General features: G+C 47.6%; 1 protein-coding gene across 6 annotated transcripts in view; it reads right to left on the bottom strand.

The window, feature by feature from the left end:
* NRK (Nik related kinase) overlaps positions 1–19,773 on the bottom strand; it is a 97,125-nt gene that overhangs the window by 72,889 nt on the left and 4,463 nt on the right. For 3 of the 6 annotated variants that reach the window (XM_021406499.1, XM_021406500.1, XM_021406501.1), the window contains exon 2: positions 16,104–16,169. In XM_021406499.1, coding sequence (XP_021262174.1) covers positions 16,104–16,169 — 66 coding nt within the window. Of the gene's footprint in view, positions 1–15,931; positions 16,066–16,103; positions 16,170–19,672 lie in introns of those variants that run through there. The other 3 variants (XM_021406503.1, XM_021406502.1, XM_021406504.1) reach the window with 3 other exon arrangements.

Raw genomic sequence — 19,773 nt, 5'->3', positions numbered from 1 at the left:
GGACACATGCTAATAAGCAAGGCTTTAACTTTGCATGTACACTAAGATCTCAGTCATTATGTGACTGAATTTTTAACAGTTATGATTAAAAAGTTCTTCAGCACTCCAGTGAACACTAAGAGTAACTTAGTTGAATTTTATGTTCGGTATAGTGTACCGCATTGATAAGGTTCTGGGCGAGTTAAAACTGTTGCAGGTTTTTGTTTGTTTGTAAAGACACTAAGGAGGGGAGCACAGGTTAGAGGGCTCCAGCCTACAGCATGAGAGCTGTAACAAATTTAAAGGACATTCACTTTTGCACTCCTGTTCTGCTGGTACTTTTCTTACACGGGTTACAGTATGTGTGTCTTTACTGACGTTTGCGCATTCTGCACAGGACAGTCAGACCAATTACACAGGGTTCTCACAGACTCTGAGCCTTTTGTCCAGTAGGACAAATTATGTCCTACAGTTCCTTTATTGAAGGTGAATCTTGAAAGCAAAATACTGCATGGAGCGCCACTGTTGAGCTCAGAAGGTCTAAGATCTGCCTAGGGAAAGGGTGTATTTTTCAAATGCATGGAAATTAAAAAAGAAGGTCTACTCTTGGTGTCTTCTCATTCGGTTCTATTTCATGCACCATCTCCACTAAAAAGGCACTAAATGAGCACAATTAGTCTGTGAGAAAACACATCAGCTGTTAGATTTCTGAATGAGTGCTGCAGGAGATGAACTGCAAGGCACTGATCTTTCAGGCAGTCGGTTCTGTTCCTTCCAAAATCCTATTGGCCAGATGGTCCACAATACTCAAGGGGAGATGAGTTAAAAGTTTGGAGACTTTCAGTATCAAATCAGTCTCCAGAATGAAACCTACCTTTCTAATTATTCTTAAAAGCAAAATATACTTTGCTTTTCTAATTAAACTAAGAAGGAACAGTGCTTCCAAGTTCACTTTCCTAAAGAAAAATCCGAATTTGAGAAGAGTCCTGGTGTTATTTTTTCTAAACTGACCTAATTAGCTTCACACAGGAGAAGCCTCTGCCTGGCAAAGGCTCTCCTCTCAGGCAAGCTGTAGGTCAGATGTGCAGCAACAGTTCCTCTACAGCTACGAGCTGTTACTTTCCAATGCTGGGCCTTCCAATTTTCTGTAGGGATCAAAGTCAATCACAGCGGACAGAGAAAAGAACAGTGAATGCTTGAGCAGAAAAAAAAGCAAACACAGAACCAACCCCGCAGAATAACTTCACAAAAATAGCTAAACACGTTACAGCCAAAGAGCCACAGAACGTTAAGCAACGCAGACTGGTAATTACCAGTACGTACAAAACAAAAGCAGCAGCTAACTGTAGGACGAACTGGTTGCAAAAGGGATTGAGAGTTTCCTGTACCAACCGCCAGAGAGCTTTACCAGATCTCTGAGCTGTGATCTGAGCCTCGCCCTGTGCAAAGGATCCGCCAGCCGTGCTTAGGGCAGGGAAGCCCTGGCTGCACAGCGGGCGGTCCCAGCAGGCATGGCCTGCCCCATGCTGCAAGGCCCAGGCCCAAGGCCTGCACTCCCGCGTGCACTGCTGCCTCCGCTGAAGCCAACAGAAAGTTCAATGCTGGATTCATTGCACCTTGATTTACCCTATGAAAGCCAAATTTCTCTACGTGAATCCCACTTTGTGCCAAGTTTTACACCCCAAAGCTGCTGCCCTTTGGAAATTAGTCTCCTCATATGGCCGTGGATGTAAGGCAGACGGAAACAGAAAGCACTTGCTATCCTGACTGACTGCAGAGAGGCACACGTTCACTGACCTATACATAAGCGCAGGTAGCGACAGGATGAGGGGAAATGGTTTTAAACTGGAAGAGAGTACATTTAGACTAGATATTAGGAATTCTTTACTGTGAGGGTGGTGAGACACTGGAACAGGTTGCCCAGAGGGGTTGTGGATGCCCCCTCCACAGAGGCATTCAAGGCCAGGCTGGATGGGGCTGGGAGCAACCTGCTCTAGAGGGAGGTGTCCCTGCCCATACCAGGGCAGCTGGAACTAGGTGATCGTAAGGGTCCCTTCCAACCCAAACCATTCAATGATTCTATGATTTGACTGGATTCTTTTCCCCTCACTCATGACTTCTGACAAATGTGTGCACACATACACAGACCCACATTTTCCAAACTGTGTGACTGAAATCCATAGGCTCAGTCCATGAAGCTACAAGTGTCAGTGAAGCTGCACCACAACCCTTCTTGTGACTCAGTTCTAAACCCAGTTCTCATTTTCTCAGCTCTGAATACTATCTACTCGTCTGTAGATTCCAATGGCAATAGCCTGTCCAGACAGCTGCAGCTCATCACAAAGCAGTTGTCAAGAAAGAAAAAAAAAAACAAAACAGAAGAGCAAAACAACCTAAGGATTCCACAAGGCATCCAGTGAATGCAGGCAACTGGGTGGAGAAATGCCTCTATCAGTAGCAGTCAGTGTGCCTGTAACCTGGCTTATGTGTAGAATATAAACTTCCAGAAGTGGCACTCCCGCCTAAACACCTTCCTCTAATTGTATTCACATTAGATTTGACTCGAAAAGTTTAACCATCCACCAGTTTCAAAGTAATTTCCTTTTGCAGCTTCCTTGCGTGTTCTGTCATCCACATCCAGATGCGAAAATGCACCACCAACAGCGTGTTGCTCCTTAGGATACATTCAGTAGTAAGCACAGAAGAAAAATTGTGCAGGGCCAGCTAAAACTCTACAGAACAGACACTGCACGTATTTAAATATCACAAGTACTAGGTTTCCATGAACAACAAAAATGTCTTGGAAAAAAATAAAGAGCATACAAAAACAACGCATGAGCATATCTACTTCCTGAGTGTTTTCTATTGCCTTCTAGTTTCTGAACCTTTGGGGGCAGAGAGGGATATGGAATTACAGAGAGCTGCAATCTTTCCTCCTGTATCAAAGCCAGATACTTAGCCAAGTTTCTTGCTCTCCCGAGAAAACAAGGCTTAGAGGATTGTGCTGCCCTCGCATCCACCCGTGCTTTAACCCGTCAACACATTTCAACCCCAACTGACAGACAGAAGCCACAAAGACGAGCAAAATCCGATACGCTCTGTGAGAACTGCAGGCGAGCCTCCCACCCTCCAAAGAGGAGGGCTGCAGCGTGGCAGCAACGGCTCCTGCCCCACACTGCCTGCTGGCCGCCTGCAGCCAGCCCGGCCCGCCCTGCCTGAAGCATGGCAGGCACACGCGCAGACAGCAGCTGCAGCAGTGCCAGGCTGTGCCCATGGACTAGTACAGACCATGAAGGAAAGCAAAGGAACTGGACTGCCGAGGTCAGGGGTGGAGAACAGGGTAAGGAAGGACAAAATTCCAAGCAGCTGCATTTTGTTAGCTTTACAGTTTCTTCCCTACCTCGCCCCCCAAAAAAAGTATAAATTTCAGGATTTCCCTTAATGTAAAAACTGATATATCATCAGCACTTGCAGGCTTCACACCCTTAGTCCCAGCATCAACACTATAAAAGTGCTTTCACATTTGCACCACTGAAGGTTACAGAATAAATGTATTTTTGACATCTGTTTGCGCAAAAAAAAAAACCCTGTATTCCATAATAGAAGCATTAAAGAAACCCCAATACCTACAGGGAAGGGGTTCTGAAATTAGGCAACGAGCCACCTCTAGGATATGGCTCACCAGCACCGATTCTTATTTGCCACTTATCTGCCTGATGAGTGCAAGGCGAGCAACCTCCTGTCACTGTTAGCATTTTACATCCACTTGGAAGAAATAAAACAAATGACACCACCGGAAAAAGGATTGGAAAAAAAACAAAGTTGCAAATAATTATTTTTAAAGACTTGGCTCACACACATGGTTAACCCAGTTAAATTAGAAATGTATTCCCAGCTCAGTTTTGTTAAGCATGGACATGCTCACTGGCTTGCGTCATTTGGTTTGTCACTTCCTTTTCGCTGATCCAGCCACACCGGACATCGTTTTCCAAAGTGCTCTGCATAACTCTGGCCCTGCAGTTTCACAGTGACTTTAACAAATGAAGAAACGAAGAGAGAGATTCATGCTGAGCTCTTTTACCCATGCGATCTATTGTAGGGAACCTGCTTTAGCAGGGGGGTTGGACTCGATGATCTCTTGAGGTCCCTCCCAACCCCTGTGATTCTGTGGTTCTGAATTTTCCCTTACTAGGTTTGAGGTTTTTTGTTGTTCTTGTTGTTTCAGCAATTAACACTGATGAAAAGCCAGAATAGTGCAAAGTCATCCTCACTAACCAGGCCAGCAAACCTGGGCCAGAGCTGGGGGTGGGTGCAGCTGGTGGTTTTGCCCTTGCAGCAGCCATACAAAAGGACACGTTTCTGTGGCGAGGCAACAACCTTCTACCTGCTAATGCTTCCTACTGTTTTTGCCAATAAAGTCAAGAATAATAATGTAAGAAGCTATTTTGTGCCAAACCACAGTGCTGTTGTTCTGCTTCACCACCAGCTCCACGCACACACCCAGTTATGTAAAAGCAGCAGCAGTGCTCGTGCAAACCAGCTCAGAGCAATTGGTTTAGAAACGCCGAGCCTCAGAAGCACGTCTGCAGAAATGAATGGCTACACTGATGGTAAACACAGATACAGTAAACAGAATAATGGGGAAAAAATAAAAAATCCAGAGGCAAAGTGCTCCACGTCATCTCGTGTACTTCATATCCTGCTTGCCAACGATGCTTCCTTCAGTGGGTGATGATGCGCAGGCGTCTGCAGCCAGGCCACCAGCCAGATACAGCTTATCAGATCCCAGCCAACCCTAGGAACACCTAGAGAAGAGCACAGTCAGCAGCCTGCCCCGGGGGGGGGGAAAAGTGCAGAAGCAGCAGCTTCTCCATTTCTCTTGCTGACCACGTTCCCTGTTCTATAAAGAGGTCCCTGGAAATGAAAATGCTTCACGCAATCTCTGGGGACTTTCGATAATGCACAATGACTACAGAAAGTGAACAGTTTAGATAAGAGGGCACTGTATAATGCCATTACTTACTTGGCAGCAAAGGAAGCCAGAAAGGAAAGAAAACCCACCACTGGCATACATATACCAGTAATCAGAGAGAACAACCCCTCTGGAAGTTCCAGCAGCGTTTACACACAGTGGGATTCTACTGCCCACGTGCCTTGTCAATAATCACAGCTCGTTTTGCACAGTGACATCTCCATCACACGGCAACAGCTCCGTCCCAGTCTCCTCCAGGTCGACCATCCCAGTCCGGCCCCAGCCCGGAGCCAGGAACAGCCCAGTGCTGCCTCTGCCATGCCTGTCAGAGCTGCACCAGGAGCCCAGCTCTACAATATAAAAGCATCCTCTACTAATAACATCAAAAAGGAGAGGCCTGCCAGAACTCTGCGCAGTAAACAATATAGCAACCCCAGAAGCTCAGACAGCCAAGCTGCCTTTCATCTACTCTCTGTGACACTCAGTGCCCATCCGTGCGGCAGGCAGGATCAGCGCCACACAGGCTCCAGGCATTGCCCTGGGCTGACAGAGTGACAGACTTTCTTTCCTGGTCAGAGATCTGTGAATTTGGAAGAAGCCAAATGACATTAGAAGAGTTAACCAGGGATTTGTTGTGCCTCTGAGCAGCCTAATGAACATATCAGGTGTTTTGTAAGCACATCTAAAAGCCCAGTCCCCAGCTGACCACACATGCACATCTGTATGTGCAGCTTCCTGTACAACAGGAAAATACTAACGTCAACATGCAAGCCATGGACACAGATCATGCAATCTTTTACAAGGTAGGTACCTAAAAACTGATGTGAGGCAAAGAAAGGAAGAGAGGGAAGGGTGAATCCTAAATCCTCTCTCTCCAACCTTTATTCTCCGGCATGCAGGATCAGAGACCTGAGTTTCCAGCTTTTGTTTTTGCAACTTCCTTTATTCCAAACATTCCCGACTGAAGTCTTTCAAGTGACCAAGAGAGAGGAAAGCCAGTGCTTCTCTTCATTCCTTCATCCTTTCCCTGTGCTCAGACATACTTACAGACAGTAGGCTACAAGATGTTTGGTTTCTCCAGACCCAATCTATTTTGGCCAAGGAAACCGTCCCAGCTGGGCAGCCAGAAATCTGCTGCGTCCTGTGCACGTGCACACCTCCTCATCACCACGTGAGCCGGGAGCTCAGCGCATCAGGGGAACGTCAGGCCTACTCAGGCAGAGCAAGCCCAGCGCTGCCCACATGTAACCCACTCTGGCACGCTCTGCCATGCCCAAGCTTCCCAGGACTCACAGCTGCTGGGAGCACACCAGGCACCCAGTGTCATGCTCCTGCCATCACAGAGCAAGCTGGCAGCCTTCCACCAGAAGAGCTGGTAAAACATATCCCACGGCTCTGGAAACAAATCACCCCTCATTGCATGGGGGGAACGGCCCGGTGCACCATCTCATGTATCAGCGTTGCTTGTCCTCTTCTGCAGGGCAGAAAGCACAGCCAGGCCCCGCTCCCGCTGCCAGCAGTGCATGCAGGAAGGGAACCCTTCACCTCAGCGGTGGGACACCTCAGTCCACAATACCTGCCCTCTGATATTGATAGAAGGGAATCAGACATCTGCTGATGTTGTTTGGCTTCTGAGTGCGGAGCATTCGTAAAGAAGCCTCTTACAATAAATATTTCATGTTAGACTGGAAAAAGCAAATATTAAAGCACGGAATTTTTCTCCTGGTTCTTCTCTTTTTCCATGTTACAAGACAACATCACGGACAATCTGTGTAAATAATGCATTACAGAGTCCATTACCTAAACCACAGGCATATTTATTTTATACTGTTTTTGTTGCATATTTTAGTATAATTGTTCACATGTTTTAAGTAAAGAATAAAACAGGAGTAGACAAATCTACCATAGCAGAAATAATCAGTAAATTGGTTACTTTTTTGCCATTATTTTTAAATACCAGGAAAAAATCCATGCCAAAATGTAGTATAGACAAGAAAGTTAGGAAGTTCCTCAAGTTCGGTAACATAAATATTTTCCAAAGACAACTGTGCATTTCTCTTATGCCCTTTTCCTCAAAAATTTCTCCCTTGTAACAAAAGAAATAAATAGAAGAAAAAAACCCCAGCACCTAAACTGCTGATGACAAATGTTGCAAGTAACAGTAGTCAGAAACCGGGATTTAGTCAATTTCAGTATTCAGCAAACTCAACAAAACGTCTGCATGCTGCCAGTGTTCTCACATTTGGTTGTAAACATTCCTCATAAAATGGAAATTCAGAAATATAAGAGTTCATTAATATTTACATACATATTATGGCAATGCCAAATTACTCCAGTACGACAGTGCCTTCTTTTAGAGCACGCAGTACTAAAGACAACCTATGAAATATTAAACATCCCACTAAATTAAATGTATGTTCAGATGAAGGAAGCAAACAAAATGCAATGTTTGGACGTTTCTGAAGCAAAGGCTCCAAATGAAAGCCAACGAGTCTCTTAAAATGTTGCCACCAATGCTCCTGCTGAACACGGTGCGTTCCGACTCAGATGGAGCTGTTTCCAAGCAGCGTGGTGTTCGCTAAGCAGCTGCTAACCATTCTCCAGCCAGCTCCGCACGTACACCAATTCCTTTCAAACAGAATCACGAGACGCTCTACAAAATAAGGACTGCTCCATCGGAATAGCTGCAGTCAGGCAGAGAGCACTGGTCCCGGTGACTTTTTGAGCACCCAGAGTTCCAAGGCAGCTCAGAGCCTCGGCTGATCCTCTGGAAGCCTGGACAAGTAAAGCACAGGAAGAGTTCATCTGTGCTCATCCTCACCTCTAAAGCCAGGCCTTCCATCAGGGCAGTAGTGCCCCTGCAAAAACACCGCCCTGACATAGCAGAAGACAGGCAGAGGCAAGAAGCAAAGCTCCATCCCCTGATCTGCGGCTGCCCATGTCAAACCTCTCTCTGGCCTCTAAGAAAAAGTATTTTTCTTACATTGTGGGAGCTCCTAACAGGACAGGCACAGACCACAGGCCAGCTACACAGTAGCTAACACAACCACATGTGTAGGGGACTGGGAAGGTCACTAAGTTTGCTATGGAAAATGTCTGCTGGATCATCCACTCCCTGAGATTTCAGAAGTTTGCAAGGCTTTGTGCTTTGTTGGGAAAAAAGGAGATGAGCCAGGAATGACCTTTGAAAATGCGCTTCTAAAACAAATCTCAAAACCTGTCAGGGATTTCATGATGCAGGCAGGGTTACAGGGGTAGGATCAGAACACAACACGCTTTAAAAAATAAAAGAAATAAAAGAAAAAAAGCATACTACAAACATCTGAAAAGTAGTTTCTTCTTAACTTTTACTCCTAAGACCTATATTTGCAGGTCTGCACTGGCCACCAGACTGAAGGCAGCTGAACGCCAGATAGGGGAAGGATTTCATCACATTTATGGACGTTATAATTTAAAATCACTTACTGAAATTTGCATTACAACAGGACAAGGGGCCAGCCTGCGCCTGTGCCCACTGCCTCAGCAGTGACTGAGCTGGCAATGAAAGCCGGCTTTCTGCCCCCCCTTCCCTCCCCTGTCTTCACCCCCCCTCCGAAGGGCAGGATTACAGTCTGTCTGGCCAGGTTTTGCTGCTGTCCACCCTGGCAGCTGCAGTCTGAATAGCTGTGCTGCGGCCAGGCACGGCCCCACCTGGCTCTGAACCCAGCAGGAAGACAAGTGCTGCTTGCTGCCGGCTGCCGGAGATGCAGCACCCCAGGGAACCCCCCCAGAAAAGCCACACGACAGAGGGATTGCTGCGGCCACAAATCAGCTGCAGCCCCATCCCAAGTGCAAGGATTGACCGCAAAGCTTCCTGGCACAAGTGCTTCTATCTGCTGCTGGATGGCCATCAGAGGGCAAAATTACATCTCCACAGTTACAAGGAGGCAGCTGGTAATACAAGTGCTCCTGGAGTGTGTTCAGAGACGGGCAAGGGAGCTGAGGGGTCTGGAGCACAAGCATTACAGGGAAGCAGCTGAGGGAGCTGGGATGGGTCAGTCTGGAGCAGAGGAGACTCAGGGGAGACCTCGTCGCTCTCCACAGCTCCCTGGAAGGAGGTTGTGGCGAGGCGGGGGTCGGCCTGTGCTCCCATGTAACAGTGGTAGGACAGGTGATGGCCTTAAGTTGCTCCAGGGGAGGTTCAGGTTGGATATTAGGAAACATTTCTTTTCAGAAAGTGGTGATGCACTGGCACAGGCTGCCTTGGGGAGTGGCGCAGGCACCGTCCCTGGAGGTGTTCAAGAGCCGTGGAGATGTGGCACTGAGGGACATGGCCAGAGGGCACGGCGGGATGGGTTGGATGAGATGATCTTAGTGGTCTTTTCCAGCCTTAATGATTCTGCAGTTCCACGATTTCATGGTATGCCTGCTCTACTCGAGGACAAGCTGGGTGTGAATGTGGGCTCCTGTGCAGAGAAGGCATTCCAGAGAGGGCAGAACGAACCACAAGGTGTGCTCTGCAGCTCGAGCAACCTGACATCCATTCTAAAGACCTGAGATTCATTCAAAAAGATACAGCTACTAAAGCTAGCCTGAAGCAGGACTTAACACCTAAAACAACACATTGACTTTCTGCTGTTTAAAATCAAGAAATGTTGTTTCAATTATTCAGCCAATAGCTCATTACATGCCCAGAGGTTTTTTGGACTGCACACGGCCTATTTATCCTAAATCTTCCCTTAATCCAGACAATTCTTTTTAAGGAAGAGATAACAATAAAACATTTCACAGTAGTTCAGACACAGTAAAACTTCTGCATGCACAGTACTGGTCACTGACCCATCCCTTCAGGTGCGCACAAACCAGCTGAGCACTCATATAATCACTGGGGTTGGAGGGGTCCTTAAAGCCCACCCAGTTCCAACTCCAGCTGCAGGATGGGGCACGTCCACCAGCTCAGGCTGCCCAGGGCCCCATCCAACCTGGCCTCGAATGCCTCCAGTCAGAAGGACTGAGACCATTATCACCAGTGAGGTACTAACAGCACAGCAACGTGCAGGACTGGGGAAATTAAGAGGCTGAACTTGTTTCCTACCATGCTTAAATTATCACCAGAGCTTTTTTTTTTTTTTTTTTTTAGGATATTCTCCTAGCTTCAAAATAGCATGTCCCAGTGCCAACATCTGAGCTCAAAATGCCTCCAGTTTATGACAAAAATGCACTGCGCTCTCCCATGTGGACTTTCAAGTCAAAAACGTGGAGGAGCTGGAAGTGGCAGGCCTGACAACAAATTATTTGCAAGGACATCACTATTCTCTAATGGCTGATATGGCACATCTAATCACTGTACACTGCTCTGCTCAGTCAAAGAGCCTTTATTGTATTAGAAGCACACCACAGCTGAGAGGTCTTTTTTTTTTTACATTCTTGCTCTTCTATTTTTGATAAACTAGCCCTACACTTAAGAATCTTAATTGAATTCCTCTAAAATATTCACTAACTAGAACCAGGACTTCATGACTTGCTAATTAATTCCACATGTATGATCCATTATTTTAAATTCCCATGCTGAATATTGTTTAGCATTACCATGCAATTAAGCAGAGATGCCAAGATTAAAAAAAAAAAAAAAGCTATGAAAAAAATTGCTTCTGGACTCAGGTTCTGACAACTGAATACACAAGCTATGTGACAATCTCAATACTTTTTTGCTTATTCTTCGAGTCACTTACACACTATCTAGCTGGCGACACTGATGTTGGGTACGACGTAGCCATTGAGATTAATAAGTCCTATACACAGGTGTAGAAAGCCATCAGGAACATAAGCATAGAGTGCTTCAAGTAAGGAGAGAATTCCTTTCCAAGAAACACAAGGGTGATTTAAAGAAATTAATTTTAGGTAAGCTCCAGCTGCTCTTCAACTCCCAGCACGTCCCCCCTCAAGGACTGGAAGCACAAGCAGACCTTACTGAACTGTTACACAAGCATGGGCCTTGAGGAAGATGAGGATTGAGGAAATAAGGCCACCACCAAACTGTTCATGATGGACACTGAGGCCTTAAGAACTGGCCACACTGGAATCATTCATGAGAAACAGTTTGAGCACTGATGCCCTTAAGTAGCCTCTCAGATGGTTTAATGAGAAGGCCAAGACAAAAAATTCCAGCACTGGCAAGCATCAAGTACTTTCAAGGGGGATGGCAACCCCTCCAGGAACACTCAGAAAAATTCCACATTCCCCGAGATGTGCTAATTTCAGTTCATAAAGCACCACAGCACGCCAGGTCTCATGACAATGGCACTAGCACGTATTAAGCTCAGGCTTACTCCTGGACGAAGCCCCTGCTGCCGGGATGAGCAGCTCATCTCCACTGTCTGCTGCACTGCTGAGCCCAGGATACACACACCGACCTGTTGTCGCAGCACTTTCTTATATGCTCCTGTCTACCATTAACTCATTTTTCAGGTAGACAAGATAATCATCAACGCTACTGAAAACCCAAGTATAGGAAATGAATAGACAAACAAGCACTCCTACCAACCGTATGTGAAACAGAAGCAGCATTCTGTCATTTCTATAAAGAACAACCACTTGTCTGACCAAAATCTCAGTGCCTTGAAGGCTGAGATTGGCTTTAAAATCATAACTGACCACAAATGCTAACAAGATGCTCTGAGATGATATGACGTTTGTGATCTCCCTCAGCAGCAGTCTGGAGACTCTGAAGTTGCATTTCAGCCCTGAGAGGCATCCATCATGCGGCTGCTCCTGACTGCCCCAAAGAAATCTCTTGGGAGTTTTCAGCCTATTTGTGTTCACCTTCTGGATCGCACTGGGCACAATGGTAACGTTCCTTAACTTGAGCCTTCCCTTAACTGCCATCAACTACGATTTTGAATTCAGCCCACAGACTTTCACACCTCATAATTTAGCATGGTCTTGTGATCTTCCCATGGAGTATCAAATCTTCCTGAAAAAAAACCACACTGTTTTTCGCCTTCCCCTGGCTCTCAACTACTTCAGCCAGCTACTCAATGAAAATTATTACGAAGAACGCAGCAGACTTTCAAATTAAGATAAACTGAAAAGTCATATTTGTGCTTCACAACACCCCTGCCTCCACACATCAACAGCAGAGTAACTCATCGCTCACGTCGACAACTGAAGTATGGTCCAATGCCAAGAAGCAGCTGTATTAAAAAACAAAAAAGGCACTTCCTTGCTCAGACCTGCTTCTTTTACACATCCAGCATCTTATCTGACTATATAGAAATAAAGACATCGGCTGTGCAGAGATAGTTCTGTTGCTTCTCCTCTTTGCTAATCCCCAGCAAGAGCACTGCTTTGTCTCCATCAGCTGCGTTACTGGGAATCCACATCCTCCTTTTCAATTTCACAGCCCCAAATCAGCACTCCTCTCAAGCTCTCTGTGCCCTCAGACCCTGTGAAAAACACAACCATTCCACCTGCCAAACAGCTGCAGATCTGTCATGGTTTATCATCAGTCTGTAAAACTGTACTCCAAAAAGTCAGCCCCTGGATCATGCCAAAGCCACCGGCCTCTCATTTCCCGTGCTGCCCAGAGACACTGGCCCCAGAAGAGGGACAATCCACTTTGTTATGATAAAGGGAAGTCAGAAGCCCCAGTCAGGTGCCTCTCCACACCGGCAAATGAGCAGCGTGCACAGATGCTGACCTCATTCAGCCCATGAAAGCTTTCTTAGAAGGTTGAGGACTGCCAGAGTCCAGCTGAACAAGTAGGACTAAGAGCAATTTATCTAGTTAACTACATCTTGATGACTGAAAAAAAACAGCAATACGGAAGCTATAATCTGAGAGCCCTAACTTCTCTTCCAGAGTTGGACCACATGCTCAAGAGCAGTGTCTGACCCAAACAATGCATGCATGTTAGGTGCCCAGCTCTCCCACTCCCAGCAGTCACCTGTCAAAAAACTGACCCTGCAACTAGAGCAGAGCACTGAAAACTAAAAGACAGAAAACATATTAACAGGCTCCTATGGAAGCCACACACAATGATGACTATGAAACTCAGAGCTGAAATCTTTGTGAAAAATAGTATTTCATACGCACACACAAAATTACAGGTTAGTAACTGCTAAACACACAAGGACAGAACAACAGCTGAGACTGTTCTACATCAAGGCTGACACACAGTCACCATCCAGCTCCTCATAGCAGTAAAGTACCACTGTGAAAGGAAAACAACAGAGCATCCCTACAATTAAACTCCCGGAGGTAGTGGGAGTGGGCAAAGGATTATCCAGATGAGAACACTGCCAGCTCTCACTTGCAAGACAGAGCCACGGGCATGCTCACACCAGTCCGCTCACCCACAGACACTTCACAGCGCTTGCAAAGGTACCACCTCTAACAGCACACCGCAGCGTCACCGTAACGCAGCAACTACTAGCAAATGAAAAAGATGCTATTATCTCCTATGTTGCTTCCCACAGTTTTACTGCCGCCCCAAAGGACACCTGCCTGCAGCTTCCCCCAGCTGCTTTGGGAAGCAGTTACAGGGAAGGGGACTGCAGCTCAGAAGGGAAGCGAAACCCCAGAGTTTGCGGGTGACACCTTCAGCAATCTCACTTCCTCCCAGAGGACGGCTCCGAGCTGCAGGCGGAGCACGGGAAGCCCAGGAACTTCTCTTTGCAATCAGTGGAGACGGTGCAGGGCCTGGATGCCAGCTGACCTGCAAATCAAGCCTCAGGAAGCAGGGGCATGAAAGAGCAAATATGCGTACTTCTCCAACTGCCCCAAATGCCTTCACCGAAACAGCCACCGCCTTCCCTTCCCCAGTCTCACCCAGAACTGCTCCGTGCACAGCTCTGTTCTTCAGACTTTGGTGCCTGGAAGCGAGTAATTAGCTGAAAAACTCATCTGTCATGTCAAGAGATAACAAAGCCCAAGTCTCATGACTTCTAAGCACTATCTGAATTTTTAATATCTAACGCATACTTTTCCAGAGGCTGAAGTTGCCGGTGCTGGCATGTTTACACCCTACTACTGCATAAGTTGTCAAAAAACCCTCTAGCTTTCAGGCATTATTATATGCAAATTCCGACTTTATGACATTTGTAGACAGCTCCAGCGTTATCACTGGCACGATTTATACCCTTTCATTTCATGTAGAGGACACTGAACTGGAACTGGTCTGGAACAATTCACTACAAACAACATCCTCCTCCAACAAATCTGTTAAACATTGTTTTCTAAATCCAACGATAAATCCTCTAAATTTTATTTTCATTTTTATGCAGCTGCATTTATTAAAACACAGAGCCTTATGAATCATCTTCAGAGCCAAGCAAACAATTTAGTAATCTTGAACATACTTTATTTAGCCTGAAATATACTTTGATGAAGTGTGATACTACGTGTATCTATTTCTGAATGCACGGAAGAATCTGATGCCTTCAAAAAATGAAAACATGCACTAATGACGTGACTATGATTACGTGGACAACCAGGATTGCTTTATAAATTAAATACTTATCATCTCAAGCCTACACCCTAACTAGATAAACTACAAAATGATTACAGTATTCCCTAATATGTTCCATCAGTCCTAGCAGTGAAAAGCAAAGAGAATGCCACTGCCCAACTTCTTATGATCCCTTCAGAATCCACAGGGCTACGGGCCGGGCCTCGGCTCCTGCACCTGCTGATGGCGCTGCCACATTCCCAGACCCAAATCTCCTCCCCCACAGCGAGCAGACCTTGGTCTCACGTGTTCAGTGGAGAGCAGCCTTTGGGTACGGTTTTTAATCTTTGTTGTCAATATTCCTTACTAGTTTTTCCAGCTGATGTCTAAGGGATCCATCCCGTCGCGCAGAACATTTTCTTTGGCAGCAGAGGAGCGAGCTGTGCTGCTCCTTCCTGCTCCTGCTGTGATTAAGCAGCTGATTCACTCTTGACTCCCTTACAAGATGACTAGATTGAAATTTCTTTTCTCCCAGTATAAAATAAATCTAGGCATGGAAAGAAAGACCTCTTGCAGAGGCCGCTTGGGAGCTTTCAGACTTTTTAGAGGTAAAGATGTCAATGGTTCCACCAGCACAGCACCCCCACGTTTCCTGGCTTTACACAAACTATACAAATCCCCTGAGATTCTATCTTTAATTTCATAATATTCAGTATCTGAATGATAATCTTACAAATGGTGCAGACAAACAGTTACACGAGAAAGATTCTGTTTCTGACAGAAAAACAAAATAAAAACATATATGGGAAGGCAGAAACTTCTCTGGTCTGCTTCTGCACAGGACCTTCAAGAATCTTAGAGAAAGTATCTATAGTTTCCAGTGGCAACCAAAATGCGATCACAGCAGATCACAGCCAGGAGATGGACTCTGAGATGCAACGCGTGGCAGCGTGTGGGGGGCCCGGAGCCGGAGCAGCGTGCTCAGTGCTAAGGCTTGCAGCACAGCAGTCTGGAGCAGCAGGACTCGAGGGAGAACAGCACCAGACAGCTTCCTCCGGTGCTGCTGCTCTTCCCTTCTGCCTGCCCTGGTCCAGCAGCATGGCCCTTTCCTTCCTTCCTGTCTCGTTTCTCCAAATCAGAGCGGCATAGACCCAGTGCCCTACTTCATCCCTTAGATTGTTCTTCACAAGGAAAGACCACTTCCTTAGGCAAGTTCTTACACCCCAAAGCATGCACAGTGCACGTAACGTATTGTGGCAGACCAGGTTTAATTGTTGCAGTTTCTCGGCTGGTAGGCCTGCTTTGACACCACCGTGACAAAGGTAACAGTGAAAGCAAACACCTGGCAGCCTGCTTCCTTCACAACTCTGTGCTGAAGAGCAGCGCTGCATCAGCGTGTGCAGGGCTCTCACACACCCCAGGCCAGGTTCAGCCATCGCTGATTTCAGTTGTGCCAGGGGGCTGTTAAACAGTTTTGAAGAAGAAGAAGATAACCACAGGACAGATGAAGGAGGGCAGAGGGAAGGCAGCAGCAGAGCCAGCAGCCATCTGACCTGCGGCAGGACGTGAAAGCAGGCGGGGAGGAAGGGCACAGCTGACAGAGACAGCCAGACAAACCAGGCTGCTACTGGGACAACGGTGTCCAGTTCCCAGCGGTGCTCATTTCTGCTTCAGGAAACATGGCTTGATTGAGATCTCCATCATAAAATAAAGAAGGGCCCAAACCTTATAGACTTGTCCATACGTCCCATTGCCAACAACCTGCACCAGTTCAAATATTCCCGCAGGGTCCTGCAAAAAGCAGAAAAAAAGAACGTCACTTGCAGCAAAGCAAACACATCGTAACGGAGCGTAACTGTTCACAATCAAATGAAAATGTCTGTGGCATGTCTCTTAATGGTGTGCATTATATACTAAACGGGGAAAAAAACAATAAATAAGAGTTCAAGAAATATATTTCCATTAAAGTTTCCAGTCAAACTGCTCGAGATAGCTCAGAAGGTTCGAAGCACAGTGATATGGCAGATGGAAGAAAGAAATGGGGATCTGTGAGGAATACCAGCACTCAGTTGCTTCAGTCTAGCAGTAGAGTAAGCTTTAAAACATGAAGCTAGTCTGGAGGCTGAGCTGCTGTCCTCTGCTATGAAATACTTGGCATCAACAAGGCAACAAAGGAAAGAACCTCAATAACAAACAGAAAGGTGCTACACAAAGCTTGGGCCTAATTGCCTGACAGAAAGGAGATGGAGCATCCCAAACAATAGAGGAACACCACACAGGCTGAGAATGCTCAGCTGGCTGTTCTGCAAACATAACAAGGTGAATTTGAGCAATGCATTGAAGTCTTGGCTTTGAACCCAAACCAGATTGCTGTTAGTTTACATGAAAGATCCACGTGCCAGTGGTCAGCGTGCCATGTGAGCCAGCGCACGTCCTGCTGGTTTAGCATCAGTTACCCCAACGCCAGTTTGTGCAGCACCTCCGTGGTAACAAGGTCCCACAGCCTTGCAGATGGAGGAGGAACATCCCGTTGCAAGGCACAGGCAGGGAAATGTTTGCTCTTGCATGAGTGAGCACATTAAGAAATCTGTACCTTCAGTTAAAACTCACTTGAGATCTATATAAAAACATTAAGAACTCAAGAGACCAGTTTCCTGGTTTCTGGCTGAGCCATTTATCAGTCCTGCTCATTTCTTGGGATGATTTCATTGCGAGATGTATATAAAATATTATTAGTTCCATGTGTCAGTTTTACCACATCTGCTTCAGCAATCTGTCGTGTCAGTCAATGCCTATCGGTACTGCTGAGGGATGTGATACAGAAAAACAGCCTTTATCTCCAAACTTCAATTTCTGTAACCCTAGACGGAAAACATTTTTTTTCTTAATGGTAGCAAGCTACTTCTCCACTCCACTTACATGTTATTCTTTTAATATAAATATTGCCTTCTTCATATCTCATCTGGAAATTTTTACTTACAGAATATCCCAGAGGAAATATGTGGGTGTTTTTCTGAGCAGAATCTGCCCTCCCTGGCACGACTGTCATGATAAATGGCAGCAGCTTCCACTGCCAGGGCAACACGACAGGGACTTCCACAACTTCCACAACCCAGGGAATTTGTGAGTTCATTTGGTTTTGTCTTCAGGTTAAATGAGTTTTAATCTTACGCTTCCTGGACTGTCAACTTCACAAAACATTTTTTTGCACCAGGGCCTCCTGGTGCACGACACCCCCGTGCACAACATCCCGCTGCTCACACCGCTCCCTGGGGAAGTCTGCTCACCGTTCCCACCCCTGTCCTGCAGAAAGCAGTGCTGCTGAATTGCAATGTGTGCACAATGGGGCACAAAGCCTGGAAGAAGCTAAAGTGCATTTTTCAACCCAAAGGATGTCACCATCCCTCTCACTTAACCGACTGCTCTGCCCTCACTCTTCTCCTCCGTGCTTGTTTATTATGCAAATACAATCATTTCATGTGCCTCAAAATCAGTTTCTCTCTCTCCCTCCAATCAATTTCATTCTGATTTAGCATCCTAATAGCTCACTTCTGAAGGTTTCAGACACTCCAGGAAAAACCCAAACAATTACCTAAATAAATGTTAGCATTAACTTTAATATAGCTGAAATCCTTCCCATCCTCGCTGGCCAGTGGAGCACTAATGCCACTAGTGTCCACAGCTCTGAGTGCAGCCAAAATACTTGGCCATCTCCCTTTTAATCAGGACACAGGAGTGAACTGAGCCTCATTAAGAGTCATAAAGGATATTAATTTGGGCTCTGACTTCGGTCCTTGGAATGCCCTTGTTTGCTTGGCCATCAGCATAGCATCCTCTGCTGGCAGAGCCCCCACAACCATCCAGCTTCCTTATTACCTGGGAGCCAGCACCATCGCTGCTGCAGCGCTTCCTCCCAGATAGCATTTGGGACCCATGGTCCACCTAACCCTTCCCCAGCCAGCCCCTGCACATCGCCAGCTTCACTTTGACAGATGCCAACGCCTTGGCCTGGACATTCATCACTCTGAGGTTAATTACAGTAAGGCACAGCACCATATGGTGGGCTTCTTGCCTTCCTGCAAGTCCTCTGCAGAGTGCTCCAAAGGCAGCAGCACAACTGCTGCCATGGAGGCACCACAGCCACATCCACTTCCACTGCAAGGCAGAATGAAAGCCCACGTGTGCAGCAGAAGCCTGACCAAATGCATTACCCTGCAGGTAACAGGAGCCCGGTGCCTGAGGCCCGCGTTTCCGCACTGGGCACCTCGGCACACAATGCAGAGACTGGGGGCTTTTTAACCACCCACTTGCCCTGATGAACCCACACTAGGAAAGTCTGCAATTGCCACTGCCACAGGGCAGGGCAGGGCTGCACCACGATGCTCCTGCAGCATCCGCAACTGCAGCTCAAAGCGCCTTGGTCCAGGAACAGGGGCAGGCCCCGCGAGCACCCTCTGGGGCAGGGCTAGCCGGTGCTGGAGAGCGGCCCGGCCACAGCTGGCCAGAAGTGCCGCCCTGGGATCCGAGGGTGAGGGGAAGGGAAGCGGCCGTCCCAGCTCGATGCCGTGTGGGCCCGGCCCCGCTGGGTGCCGAGCACAGCCCAGAGCTGAGCGGATCCCCTCACCACGCCTTCGTCCCCTCTGCCGAGGGCCAGGCCCGCAGCACGCAGCCTCGGGGAGGCTTCTCCTCGTGCAGAGCTGCACACGAAGCCTGCAGGCCGTTCCGAGCTTACACTGGTTCTTATCATTTACTGAAGGAGATCAGATGCAGCTGCTAAGCCCAGAGACTCGCACTGCTCCGAGCAGAGCCGGGCTAAAGCCCCGCTCCCAGCCAGCAGCTCTGTGCCAACCCCGCGGCCGCTCCCGACCCCGCTGCTGCCTTTCTCTCTCTGGCTCCTCTCTGGAGCACCCTCCCCACCATGTGATTTTGTGCAAAGCCTTTTCCCAACGCTCTTTCTCCGGTATTTTTAGCCAGCAGCTCGCTGTGCTCCCTCCGGCCGCGTTTCGCCCCAGCCCAACGCTTCCCCCGGCAGTGCCCGCTCGGCGCTGCCCGCCCGGGGCCGGGGCTGTCCCGCCGGTGCCTAGAGCGGTTCGGGGCCGTCACACACCGCCGGGGCGGCTGCCAACGCGGCCAGACTCGGGGCAACATTAAAAGACAACGAGAAGCGCACGATCACAATGATAAAAAACAGAGTAAAGTAGGCGCAGGCTGACTTCTTAGCTCTGCAACCCCCCCCTCCCCGCTATTTTCTCCAGCACCCCTCACGCCGCCCCGCCCCGCCCCGCCGCCCTTACCCGCAGCGCCGCCAGGTCGATGCCGTCCAGGCTGCGGGCGGCGCACTCCCGGGCCATGGCGCCCCGCGGCCGCAGCTAACGGTCCGCTCCGCTCCGGTCCG

The sequence above is a fragment of the Numida meleagris genome, chromosome 8, assembly GCF_002078875.1.
Source record: "Numida meleagris isolate 19003 breed g44 Domestic line chromosome 8, NumMel1.0, whole genome shotgun sequence".
NCBI classification, from domain to species: Eukaryota; Metazoa; Chordata; class Aves; order Galliformes; family Numididae; genus Numida; species Numida meleagris.
The sequence above is the reverse complement of the archived record's forward strand: the minus strand, read 5'-3'. Positions and strand labels throughout refer to the sequence as shown.